General features: G+C 39.3%; 2 protein-coding genes across 4 annotated transcripts; one reads left to right on the top strand and one right to left on the bottom strand.

Annotated features, from left to right (window-relative positions):
- Positions 1–1,449: 1,449 nt before the first annotated feature.
- Positions 1,450–9,208, bottom strand: LOC145500381 (fibronectin type 3 and ankyrin repeat domains protein 1-like). 2 transcript variants are annotated; one of them, XM_081479898.1, is made up of 7 exons: positions 9,078–9,208; positions 7,115–7,315; positions 5,893–6,080; positions 5,407–5,469; positions 3,873–3,980; positions 3,001–3,168; positions 1,450–2,205 (listed from the first exon to the last, which is right to left on the bottom strand). In XM_081479898.1, exons 2-7 carry the CDS (start codon positions 7,306–7,308, stop codon positions 1,778–1,780), a joined length of 1,149 nt encoding a protein of 382 aa, XP_081336024.1. In that variant the 5' UTR covers positions 7,309–7,315; positions 9,078–9,208; the 3' UTR covers positions 1,450–1,777. The 2 variants fall into 2 exon arrangements, with proteins under 2 accessions (XP_081336024.1, XP_081336023.1); XM_081479897.1 differs by lacking the exon at positions 9,078–9,208 and adding an exon at positions 8,802–9,062.
- Positions 9,209–9,216: 8 nt separating this feature from the next.
- On the top strand, positions 9,217–12,447 carry LOC145500398 (transmembrane protein 101-like). 2 transcript variants are annotated; one of them, XR_014051056.1, is made up of 3 exons: positions 9,217–9,904; positions 10,581–11,899; positions 11,932–12,447. XR_014051056.1 is itself a non-coding variant. In XM_081479918.1 (2 exons), exons 1-2 carry the CDS (start codon positions 9,575–9,577, stop codon positions 11,043–11,045), a joined length of 795 nt encoding a protein of 264 aa, XP_081336044.1. In that variant the 5' UTR covers positions 9,217–9,574; the 3' UTR covers positions 11,046–12,447. The 2 variants fall into 2 exon arrangements, 1 of the variants encoding a protein (XP_081336044.1); XM_081479918.1 differs by having other exon boundaries at positions 10,581–12,447.
- The last annotated feature ends 136 nt before the right edge of the window (positions 12,448–12,583 follow it).

Raw genomic sequence — 12,583 nt, 5'->3', positions numbered from 1 at the left:
TCGTACCTTTTAAGGGGTTGAAAGAGCAGTTTTGGTACCTCTTAGAGTGTCTAGCTTCAAAAGGTCCACAGCGAGAGCTTTCAGTACACTTTACATGGTATGGAGCAGATACACATATGGGTCCATATGACAGGAGCTATTTAACCATCAACTTTACGAGTAGAAGGTGTTCGAAACAATCGTGTTTATCGCTATTAGGAAGATTATGAAAGTGTCAGTCATGTGTTTTTTTGGAATTGGTATCTCTTAGGGTTGAAAACATTTCAAACCACGCCTTCAAAACAGGATCTTGGTACCTCTTAGGGCTTCATTTCAAAAATTTCCCAAGGTTACCCCCGTCCTCTTTACATAGGAGTCTTTCCCGGCTGGGTTCACATACAGTCGACTCATCGATAATTGGAGAGGGAGGGTATATTCGTAGAATGTCGTTATCGCGAGTTGTGATCATATACAGAATAAATCCTTCGGCCCGATACATTTAATGTTCAATGATAAGAATAATAAACTCAACATTTCCTGTGTGAAACCCTTACGCTAAATTTGGACATGAGTCGATCTGCTTGTTTTATAGTCTACTGTTGTCGTTTCGCCTGTTAGCCAGTTCGTCTGCACTGTAAGTCCTTTGGCCTTTGGATTGTACCTGAAGAAGGCTGGTTTGGCCAGTCGAAATATAGTACACCTTCAAAAAATCATTCTACGTTGTGTCGGTTTTTGCTTTTGTATTCTTCCTTTGGCCAGAACTGAAAGTTCAAAGGAAGATGTGCTTAAAAGTTCGCTTTCTCTGACCGAGGGAAAAAAAGGCAACATCGTTGGCATAACGAAACTGAATCACAAAGAACATGTTCATTTCTCGTCCCGGACTCGTTCCTTTTCTCGTTCCCGACTACTCGTAGTCTAGGCGAAATGACCGAAGTTCTTTATGCTCACGTCACAATCTCGTTCCCAGAGTCTTCGTTCCCTTTGACCAGCGGTCGGAAAACGAGAGCTCTGGGAACAACCATTTTAGGCATGCACCATAGATGCAGACTGCGCAGTGAAACTGGAAGGGCAGAATCACCAGAATTCGATTATTTCAAAATGGTCGCTCCCAGAGCTCTCGTTTTCCGACCGCTGATCAAGGGGAACGAAGACTCAGGGAACGAGATTGCTCACTTCAGTGATGTTGCACATGCGCCAAACGGTGAAACTATCTCTCAAACAATCAAACATCTCGGTAGTCTGCGAGCAGGCTCTTCGCGGGGAAAGACAGAAAGGAAGAGCGAAGAGCCCCGCGAAAAGCCAGCTCGAGGGCTAACATCTCTGCGCATCAGCGCTTCATGTTCGTTTCCTCTACCCCATCTCGTCCCACCCCACTCCTCCCCCGTTATACCAGGCGGCAAGGACCACACAGGAACGTAACATTCAATTTATTGTTATTCAAATCTAACACAAATTAAGACGAAACGCATATGCGCATTTCATAAATTAAGCTTTATTTTTAAACTTCGCTTTAACAGCAATGGTAATTTAATATTTACACAATATATTAATGAGTATTTAAAATAATTATATTTTTGAACCTTAAAAACCGACACGATAAATTTCAACACCGCAAACAACAATATAAGCAAACTGGTTGCGTGACGGTAATTTTACAATTCTCAAAAGATACCGAAATCCCATTTTGCAGTAATTTGCACAACCATTGACAAGTCTAGTGATCTGACGTGTAATTTCCGTTTAAAAGCATTCCGTTGATCTCAACCAATTCTATCAAAATATCATTCAAAGACGTTCATTACGACATAACTGCACCGCCTTCTTTTCCGGGGGGCACGCTTTGCGCCCCGTTTGCGACCGACTTCAACTCGTGCGCGTCCACTTGTTCTCGGCTTTGCCTGCGTTCTTTCGCCTCCGCCAGCTTGCGTTCATTGTCCGCCTTCCTCAAAGCTTCCACTTGCTCTTGCAGGAAGTGAATCACGCGCTCGCGCTCAAAAGATTTCGCAAAATCCAGCGCCGTTTTGCCGTGCTCTGATTTCAGCTTGACAGAGACACCCTTCTTTACAAGCAGCTTGACCAACGCCTCGAACCCATTGAGCGCGGCGTTCATAAGCGTGCTTTTTCCTTCCTTGTCCATGGTATGCACGTTCGCTCCATGATGGATCAGCACCTTAGCAACGTTCGCGTTACCGCTGACAGCAGCGACTCTCATAAGAGGCGTCCAGCCTATGAAGAAAGTACCAAATTAACACGGTAAAAAGTCCTATAACAGTAGCAACTACGCCAGGTCGACTATACTAGGAGGACTTCTCGGGAGATCAGGGCGGAGGACACATTACCCAAATCCGTGGCGGATCGAGCGTCCTCGTTATTAGATTTTCTCCACTCTTCGGGCCTTAGCTATTTTGCCAATTAGAGGAAGGAGGGCGGACCCCACAAGGTCCGACATTGAAAAATAAAGTGTCAGAAGCCTCTTAGAATGTCTAGGGACGATATACTAAATGAATGCTCCATACAAATTGTCTTGCAAAACTTAACGTATATTTAACATCGCATAAAAACAAAATGCTTGATTACACTGGCTGATCAAACAAATTGTTGCGAAACGAATATGGCTTGATTGACTTGATGATGCTTTAATCACACAATTCAATGTTCCGAACAGCTTGTCCTGTCCTTTACCAGAAAGCTGCAAAGCCAGTTCCATAAAGAATTGCGCACCGTCTCGTTATTGTTGTGACAAGTATAAGTTAGTGTGATACTTCCAGCCATATTAGAGACTGCTGTGTTTGTTACACTAGGCAAATAGGCCAATATTTTAAGATGGCTCTGAGGCTTTCATGACAAACTTCTACATTTGCTGGTGTTCCCTTTGTGTCGTCTTGTTAATTGAGGGGCAAAAGAAACTTCCAAAAATTTGCAATTTTGTCCTGAAAGCCTCGGAGCAATGTTAGAATACTGACACGTTGAACGTGGCCGACACTGATGAACATTGTCCTTGTATGTACACCATTCTCTCACCTGAGGTTTCGTCTTTAATGTCCACCCTACAGCCATCTTGAAGCATCCAGCGGATCATGTCCAAATTAGCGCCATCTACCGCCCAGTGAAGCGCCGTTGAACCTGTCTTGTCAAGCAATTCCCAGTTGGCACCACGTTGTCTTAACAACTGCGCAACATCAACATTACCTGTCGAGTTTGAAAAAAATAAAGTAAAAAATCAAAGTTAATGGCAATTCCCAAATTTCAGACTGATCTGTATGGCAGATGTGGAACAATAACATTGTCTCGAGGGGCCTTAATTACTTTCAAATTATTACAGTGAAACCCCACCTTACGACCATTTAGATTTACTTAAAATTACATATTTTCTTATGAGAAAACCCTGTTAATGCGACCACCCCGTTAATACGGCCAACGGCCACATCCTGAAATCCCAACCTGTATAAGCTTTTATAATTTTAACCCCGTTTATACGGCCCCTCAAACCAGCTATGTTCATGTTTCCATTGTTAATGTTTTACAACCTGATACAAGTTTAAAAGTATATCTGCATTCTGGATGCTTATTAAAGAACAGTTTTTTAGATGTGCAATTGTAATAAAAATCTGTTAAGACACCAGTCAATTTAGACCAGTCATTTTCATGGCTTGTTAGTGACCGTATTTATGAGTCACTGCTGCTGTATTGGGTGGCGGCCCCATGCCCCACTGGGGGCAACAAGGATCAAGGATTGATAATGATGATGATGATGATGATGACGCAGTATTGGGTAGAGCCACAGGTTCTCGACAAATGGAAAGCAGTGTAAGTCCTCTTGGATGGGATTCTAGGCAATCACGGGTTACCCATTTATACTGACATGGCCAGAGGAAAAAAGACTACCAATTGACCTGAGAAGGAAGCCATCATCAGCGCTGTCTTTCCACTGCTGCTTTGAAAGTTCACATCTGCACCGTTATCCAGTAAGACTCTTGCAACTTCCACATACCCCCGTTGGGCTAGAGTTGAAACAGAAAAATTACAATCTGTCAGCACTGCCCAGATGGAGATACATGTAACTAATTTTACACAGTAAGGAAAATAGGGTTCACATCATTTGAATGGATTACTTAGTAGACCACTTTGTTCCATGGGGCACCTCATGCCCCTTGGGGTTTCTTTAATAATTTAAATGTGGCTGCATATCCTATAGGCAAAGTGAGACTCTAACCAATGCAGCCAGCAGTTTTTTCCTTGACGGTACATGACCTGTGGGGCAGCCCTCAGGGGATTTGCAGGGCTCTTGTGTTTCACCGCACTACATGTGCAGTTCAGTTACCTGATCATTGCAGATCATTTGCACAGCTCATGCTAGTGAATCTTTGCGGATTCTTGCTCCCCTCTTAAGTATTTGGTCAGGTAAGTTATTTCCACTGATATCTTTCAGAGTGATGGTGCCAGTTGGCAGCCACTTCTTGAGATGGTTCCCGCTTCCAGGGTTGCCATGGAAACCTCCCTCCAGCATATGGAATTTGGCACCCTGCTAGTCTTTTAGGCACCAGTTCCCAAGCTCATCTATTTGTGATGAGTTTAATGGGTTTTTATAGGGTGGGGTAGTTTAACACTTGTCAAACCTCCAACCCTGGAGGACAAGGGGTTGTCATTTGTCTGGCATCGCACTCTTGATTAACCTCCTCCCCTCCCCCCCTGGGGCCCATTTCACGTTTAGGGCCTGCAGAGCCATTTTTAATTAATCTGTATCTAAAGACAGAGAGGTGTATATGCCTGAAACTCCTTGTATGAAGAGAACCTCTGTTCATATTAAGAATATGTGAATAAAACTGCTCTGAAATCATAAGGTTTGAGATTTTGCTATGGCCTCCCGGGTGTGAAAACTTTTTGGGGCCTTTGAGAAACAGGCTTCGGGAATCAGTTGAATGAACAACCGGTGTGTTTTTCATAAAACATATTTTTCTCCCCCACATTTCCTTGACCTTCTGTTCTTTTCTGGAACAATATCTTCTTTAGTAAGTAAGTAAGTAAGTAAGTAGGTAAGTAAGTTAGTGAGTAAGTAAGTAAAGTCTTTATCTAACAAGGGTAACACAAAATAGTATGTACTAATAAACTAGAGGCCCTCTTACAGAATAATAAATAAATACATCATCTAAAGAACAGCCCCCTCCCTCCTGTCCAAACACAATCACCAAAAACATGTGACCTGTCAGCTAACTGCAGACCAGCAAACAGTCTATATAGAATCAGCCTACTGTAGGCCGTCAACTGATAAATGCACAAAGATCAAAACGGCTCTCACCTGGCTTTGTCAAAACATACTATTATCTAACATATAATTGTTATTAATAACTGCTCTCAAGCTCTTTTAAGTGGAATGCTTCTGACAGCAAATTAGGATGTAAACAAAAAGAAGTGAAATTGAGGACAAACCTGCTATCATGAGTGGAGACAAACCAAATTTGTCTGGTGAATCAACAGCTTGCCAGCTCAATCCTGCAGTACAAACAATCTTCACTTATTGATAGTGATAGCATGTACCAACTGGTAAATTACATTTGTACTGTAAATTACAATGTTTTTCAGCAAGAAATCTTTTGACTTGAGAAAACAAGATCCTGTCTAAGAACTTAATACCACAGTAAATTCTCAGCAGACACCAACCATACAAGAATCTTTTTAGCAAACTTGGAAAAATGTAGGTTCTTATACGCAGATTTTTACTGACTGTTCAGTAGTGCAATTAACCTCTGGATTGCCTGGAGGTGTGGGTCAGTAAAGGAAAATGTACACTCAATTTGGTTTAATTTTACCTTAGTTTACAAAAAGCAAAAACTTTAATAAGTCTTACAAACCACAGGCAATAAGAGGGCTGTTTTGCTTGATGCTGAAACAACTGATTAATAATACGAAGCTTACCAGGTAAGATATTCTTGACAGTTTCCACATCTCCCTTAGTTACAGCTCTTTGAAGGTCTTCACTGGTTTGTGGCTTCTTTGTGGTTGATACAGTCACCACTGCACTCCACGCACTTGAGCCAAAATCATTCATACATTTCAGTCTGTAACGGTACTGTGTGCGAGACTCCAGACCTTCAAAAACATTCCTGGCAAACAAGACAAGTCAAAGACAAAATATTTTTTGTTTCTTAGGTGATAGACTATATATTCTTCTCTATAATAGGTTTGAACTGTTCAATTCATCATACACTATTTAATTATTTAAGGTGACTGTCAACAGTTTCCAGCACTTTCCAGAAGTTATACTTTGGTGCAGGATCAATACGACCACTCTTAGCTTTATTGAGTGATGTTAAAATATTGGTATAATTTTCACAAATACCCAATCGTTGCTGAACAAGTTGCGGTTATCTTTGTGGTATAATAGGATACTATAGCAACAATACAGCCTGTAAAAGACACCATAAATTTTTGCTTACTTTTAACTGAAAAACAAGATGATACCCACTTTCTTATCATCAAATTGTGATAAGCATGTTAAGTTAGAACTCTTTGCAAAGTTTTAAAATAATTATGTGGCGGGCATTCTGAGTGATTTCAAATTTTTCAAAATTCAAGGTGGCTCTGAATATAATGCCTTCCAGAGAAACTTCTTAAACTTTGGAAAGATTTTTATCTTATCATGCTTTTCACAAACATTCCACAATAATTAATGTTTCTGTTAGAAAAGTTTGCAACCAAAATAAGTGCCATAAAGAAAAGTCAAATTTCTCTTCAAAATTTGAAAGATAACAAAATTTGCAGCTTTAGTGTGTGTATCTGAGGCCCAGTTCATCTCATTTGTTTATGCTTACATACATACATTTTTATTCACATTCATCATACTTGCAAACAGGCATGCTTGTGAAACCTCTGCCCAGTTTATAATTGGTTATCAAGAATATCTTCTGGTGTGGAATGAGATGATGTCACCAGTGTTACAAAAACCATTCTCAGTCAATGCTGGTTTGTAGTTTACAAGTCCATGGGTTAAAAATATTATGTTGGCATTAAAACTAAAAGAGAAATGGGACTGCTCACAAGTGGAACTTGCTGTTAAAAAAATAGCTTAGTTTGCCCATCAAGGTTTCACTGTGTTAAGTACAATTAATACGAAACAGAACTAGAAAGCAGAGCTTACGATGTACTGTAGCCTGAGTAAACGTTGCCAAATCCTTTAGACTTTGGACCCAGCTCTTCTTCCTGAATACAATAACGTGCTCTGCTGTCACCCTGGCCTTGTTCAACAGCTTCAGGTGCCTTCCAGTACAGCTCGATACTGTTGTGTGTTACCTTGCCCACGACTGGTGGGTCAGGGCGAGGAGGGACTGACATGACTGCCCTGTTAACATGGAAAATAAAAATGTTACTAACAATTATCACAGCACAAAAATAAGTCCCTTTTAATATTATTCAAAATCTCAAACACAAAACTCCCTCTGATTAAACACTACCTTTTTACAAAGAGGTAATAATATTTTCAAATTTTCAGCTCCTCTGAAAAAAATCTGAACAGATAAACTGTAGTTAACAGCGAAGTATCTCCAAATCAACTGTGTAATTATATTGAAGTTTTCAAAGAATATTCATGTTATATAAATCAATGGAGCTAAATATCCTGGTGTGTCGCTCGTTTGAACAAGGAGGCCATTGTATTCCTTTGTTTAAGAATCATTGTTCAGCTGTGAACAGGTATTCAATATAAACAATATATTGTTATATATCTATCTCTGTCAGTCTACTATTGCTTGCAATTCTCTGTTATCTAAGATCTTATCCAAATGTTAGAAAAATTGAAGTGCAGGTGACAGCCACTGACATAAGATAGAAAGACTTTGCAATGTCTTCATGGCAACACTATATAACTTTGTAAAACGGCATTTTGGAAGAACATCTTTGCAAAAAAATCCATTACAGTTAGTGATACTGTTTCAAAATTTTTATCTAGATAATTATTGCTACGCACTCACTGAGAAGCTTGTTGATCTGAAATATTATGATCATAACATTAAAATGTGTTGTCAGTACCCACCACTATTTAGTCCATAACTATCAAAATTTAATTTATGTTACAGTCAAGAGGATAAGTATTTACATAATCACAAAAATCTAAATCCTCATCAAAGAAAAACAAGGTCTCATTTTATCCTAATGTGGATCTTAACGTAATTTAATTCTGTTCTTCAGTACTCTTTGCTACATCACACATTGCGAGTGCGTTTTTGGGCAAATCACAACATTCAAATTCACATTTTCATGTGTTTTTTTCAAGAACAGGCTATTGGGCTTAGTATAAAAATACACATTACTGGAGCTCATGAGCGAAATTAATAAAAATTTAATTAAGTTATGTCTTATACTACGTTTTTGAAACAAAGAGAAATGAGCATTTAGAGCGTGACCATCAAACAAACTGGAATTTTGCACAAGCTATAACGATGTAATTGTTAAATTTTTCATAAACACAACTTTAGGCCCTTTACACTAACGAACCTCGCTGTGATAGAACGACAAATTAATTTTTCCAACTTTCTTCCCCAACACAAGCTTATCAGCAACATGACACTCAACATGCTATAAATATTACATAGTACAGAACAACAAGATATAACAAAGACAACAATGGGAGAATGACCTGACAATGTTGTGCGAATTTCGTTGTTTATTAAACCTGATTAAACGAAAATTACTACCTGCTCTAGCAACAACTACAACTTACGAATCCTAATAGAGATCACTTTACAAATTTAAATTAATGATGTTTAGATTTGAAACAGAGACAAAATCTTCATAAATATAAGCTTACAAGCTTAAACTTATACGCTTACGTAGTATACAGGGCTCTCCAACTGAAGAAGGTACGCTCCATAACCTTAATATACAATATCGCTTGCAAATCGAGCTATATTTTCCCGCATTACTCTATAAAAATCAGATGTTTCCAGATCAAAGATCAACTACTCGGGATTTTCCGAGAAGTAAGCCAATATGGAAAAAGAAATGCGGGATAAACCACAAGCACACACGTTGTAGCACGATTTAGACAATATTTCGCTTTTAATTTTGCACTTCAAATAAGCTAATTTGCGTACTGCACAACTTACCTCGATGTTTACAAAAGCAATATTTTTCTTGTCTTTTCGGACCTTTTGCAGGTGATAAATGCGGTCTTAGGACAGAGTTGTGACCTTCATTTGCTATCAATTACATTTTGAATACACTTTACACTTCATCAAACCAAGGGGCCAAAGAGATCAAACTTGACTAACGGGAGATCCCTCCGTCAACTTTGGCAGACGGTTCATTTTAATTTTGGTTTTTGAATAAAGAACAGTGAAATGTTCTATGAAGCCTACCTACAGGTCAAAACTAGTCGCTGAATTATTTTCAACATAAATTTTCAGATAGTCGATGGTAGATTGAATAATAAGCAAATCGAGAAACTTCAAAACTGATAAAATAATCTTCCCCACGCCACCTTACTTAAACAAAAAGGTTACGCTGGCAAATTGCAGGCGCGTGTTTCGACCTCCATCTGCTGATCTGCTATCTTCCACGGCTCTTGTCATTTCTATTGACTTTCTCACTTTATTCCTGGACTATGGCTGGATTAGAGAGAACACTTCGTGTACTAGACGCTCTAGGCCTCTTTATCGTCACTCGATTTCCATTTATAGAGTTATTTACACTTCTAATGTCCACTGGAGAGAAAGCCGAGCGCATGCCGGGGGCGCGGATATTCACATTCAGAGACACATTACGGCGCGAGTATGTTCTTGTGTACGCCAATGCGGCAGTGTTTTTCGTTTGTGGGACGGGTATGACACTGGATTTCAAAAGGAGAAAATGTGGCTTCGCTGCAGCTTTACATGCAGTAGTTTACACTGCGACCGCTCTCTTTCAACACAAAAGTCCTTCGGAATACTTGATTGTAAGTAAAGCAAACAAACGTGTACATGTATAATCAAGTTAAGTATTGTCAGAAGCATATCACCTGGTATTGTAAGTTATCAATTCAGACTTGTGTTACGATTTAAGTTTATATGAAAAGGTCTCGAACTTGCCTTTAATCCGATTATTTTTCTAAATGCTTTCGCTCCTTCAGAAAAAAAAAATCGTTCATTTGATTGAATAAGATTGTTTTATGAACGTAAGTTCCAGTGCTTGTGATCAAATATGATCAGGCGAGTTGCTCTAAGTATTTTCTCATGTCGCATGTATTCCTCAAGAAGACTTGAGCCAGAGCTTAAAACCAGAGCTCTTGATTCCGAGTGCATCACACATAATATTTAGGAAAACATCAAGTTAGTAAAGAAAGTGTACCTACACGCAGGTGTATCAGGGGGGTGGGTGAGGGGAAGCGGGCAGAGGGTGAGGATTTTCACATTTCTGATAAAATGTCAAAATCCCCACATCCCAGGATATGATTGCTGAAAATCATCAAACATTCTCCACCCTGGAACAAAGAAAGCTCGTGAAAATGTAAACATACAGAGAATTATCAAAAGTCTTGAAAAAGGAGTGGATGACAGCCAACTTTGGGCTTTTTAATGTAAGCACCCTTCCTCCCTGTAAACAGGGCCTAAGAATGAATGATGTCTCCCCAGGTCAGGATGTCTGCTAGAACTGCCGCAGTGTGTGCTGGTTACCTCTTTGTTGCTGGAGGACTCACTGACAGTCAGCGAGGCCAGCAAAAGGTATTCCAAGCTCTTCAAGTGGGTCGTCAAATTCTTGCCTCTTATCTCTTCTGCAATGCCTACATGGTATGGGCGAGTGAAGAGGACCGTCTTGCTCATTATAAGAACATCCCTGGTGGTCAGCTGATGCTTATAGCTGTTATTGCTCTGTATGTGATGCCAGCACTCTTCATCTATGGTGGATACGAAGCAGGCTACTTTGGCCGCATTGCTGTTTGGCAGTTGGTTGTCATCTCGGCTTTAGTGGATTTTAACACAAAGTACTGGTATAGAAGTTCTAGTCATATGGAGTTTTGGTCTCAAATCCAACATGCTTCTAGGAATATTGCTGTAATAGGAGCACTTCTTCTATTAAGCAGAGTAAGGAATTGGTGAATGGAGTTATTGACACTTTAACATACTGGCTAAGTGGAGCAAGTGGGGGAACAAGGCTGAATACATACTAGGGAGTTGACATGCAGTCAGCCTACAGATAACCTACAAGTTGAGAATTATTTATTTTCTTTTGTGGATTTAAAAGTAAATGGCAAGAAGCAAGAAATACGACACTTTCTAGAAACTGACCTTCAAATGGACATGGATCTCTTACAGCTACAGATTTTGATGAGACATAATCTTAGCAGTGTGTATGTTTGATCTGTTTATTTTCATTCACAGTCCAAGAATAACTTACAATTAATTAACTACCGTTTGTCAAGACAGCTCTCGAATTTTACTGTAGTGTTTTACGTTGATTTTTGCTCATTTTATATTAAATAATACATTTAAGTTGCGAACATGACAATTTTACTCTTCACAAAAATGTTTGTAACTTGATACTTTTGTTTTCCTCGCAAAGGTATGTAACCTAAAACTCTTGTTTTCTCGAAAACACAAGGGAGATGTGCTAGTATTCTTTTCATAGCTGGAGATAAATGGAAGAAAGTTGAATGTCGGATGAAGAAATGGAAGAGGAATGATTTACTTTATTTAAAATGCAAATTATCTTTTGACCGATAAACAGGAACTAATCTAATTATCAAATTGTCACGGAACAGCAGTTTCTATTTCCACCTTTGGCGTTAACAATAAAACCACTTGAATTTAAAATACACACTGATGTCAGTTAATACAACTGAGGAACATTTCAACGAGAGTATTGAAAGTAAACAACGCTACTTGGCCGAGATTATATCCTTCATTGGTGAACGATTCCCCTCAAAGACTGATAACATTTATGCTTTCAGTAAGTGCCACGGAGTCTGCAGCAATATTTGAGCAGTTTCCTGGGTTTTTTGTTCAATTTGACAAGTTTTAATGCCACTTACTCGGGAGAGTTTCGGCTGCAGGTATGAACATTTTGGTCTCTTTGATGGAGACAATTAAAGGATGAAACAAACGCACTAGTGTAGTTTGGAAACAATAGATGATATTTCTTGAACCAAATTAGGCGTAATTCCAAGACACGCAGTCACAGTAACATCCTTGTATCGTACTAAGGATGCTAGAACGCGTGCATATGACTTATTATGGTTCTACCGCAAGGAAAAGCGCTCGACGTTAGTGTGTGATCTTGTGTGAAATGTATCTCCACCTGATATATGTAGTTGACACTAACGCTTATTAATCTGCACATGCGTTTAGAGCAAATATTGGTTTTGTTCCAAAGAGAAAAGTACCACAAGGAGAGCAAGGGGCTTTCTGAAACAAATACATAGCTTTTTGAAGTGATCATTGAAGTAAGGTAGGTACATGCACCACCTATTTTACGTAGTGCTCACAAGTACCTACCTCATCCTAACCCTAAATAATAGGTCACCATACTTGTTTGCGAGAAAATGACGATTTACCTCTATGGTGAAGTCCAGCTGTAAAGAAAAAGCCGCCATTTTTTAATGCGCGCGCGCTAATCACCTGTGAAATTATGCGTAGTA

The sequence above is a fragment of the Orbicella franksi genome, chromosome 10, assembly GCF_964199315.1.
Source record: "Orbicella franksi chromosome 10, jaOrbFran1.1, whole genome shotgun sequence".
Classification (NCBI taxonomy): domain Eukaryota; kingdom Metazoa; phylum Cnidaria; class Anthozoa; order Scleractinia; family Merulinidae; genus Orbicella; species Orbicella franksi.
This window is presented reverse-complemented; position numbering and strand designations above follow the sequence as displayed.

What these genes read in the sequence shown, in the direction of transcription:
- LOC145500398 (XM_081479918.1), top strand. Translation starts at nt 9,575, where the DNA reads ATGGCTGGATTAGAGAGAACACTTCGTGTACTAGACGCTCTAGGCCTC. An exon ending in GTCCTTCGGAATACTTGATT is followed by an intron (nt 9,905 to 10,580) that starts GTAAGTAAAGCA and finishes ATGTCTCCCCAG; the next exon opens with GTCAGGATGTCTGCTAGAAC.
- LOC145500381 (XM_081479897.1), bottom strand. Translation starts at nt 8,842, where the DNA reads ATGGAGCGTACCTTCTTCAGTTGGAGAGCCCTGTATACTAC. An exon ending in TGGAGAGCCCTGTATACTAC is followed by an intron (nt 7,316 to 8,801) that starts GTAAGCGTATAA and finishes CCATGTTAACAG; the next exon opens with GGCAGTCATGTCAGTCCCTC. An exon ending in TACTCAGGCTACAGTACATC is followed by an intron (nt 6,081 to 7,114) that starts GTAAGCTCTGCT and finishes CTTGTTTGCCAG; the next exon opens with GAATGTTTTTGAAGGTCTGG.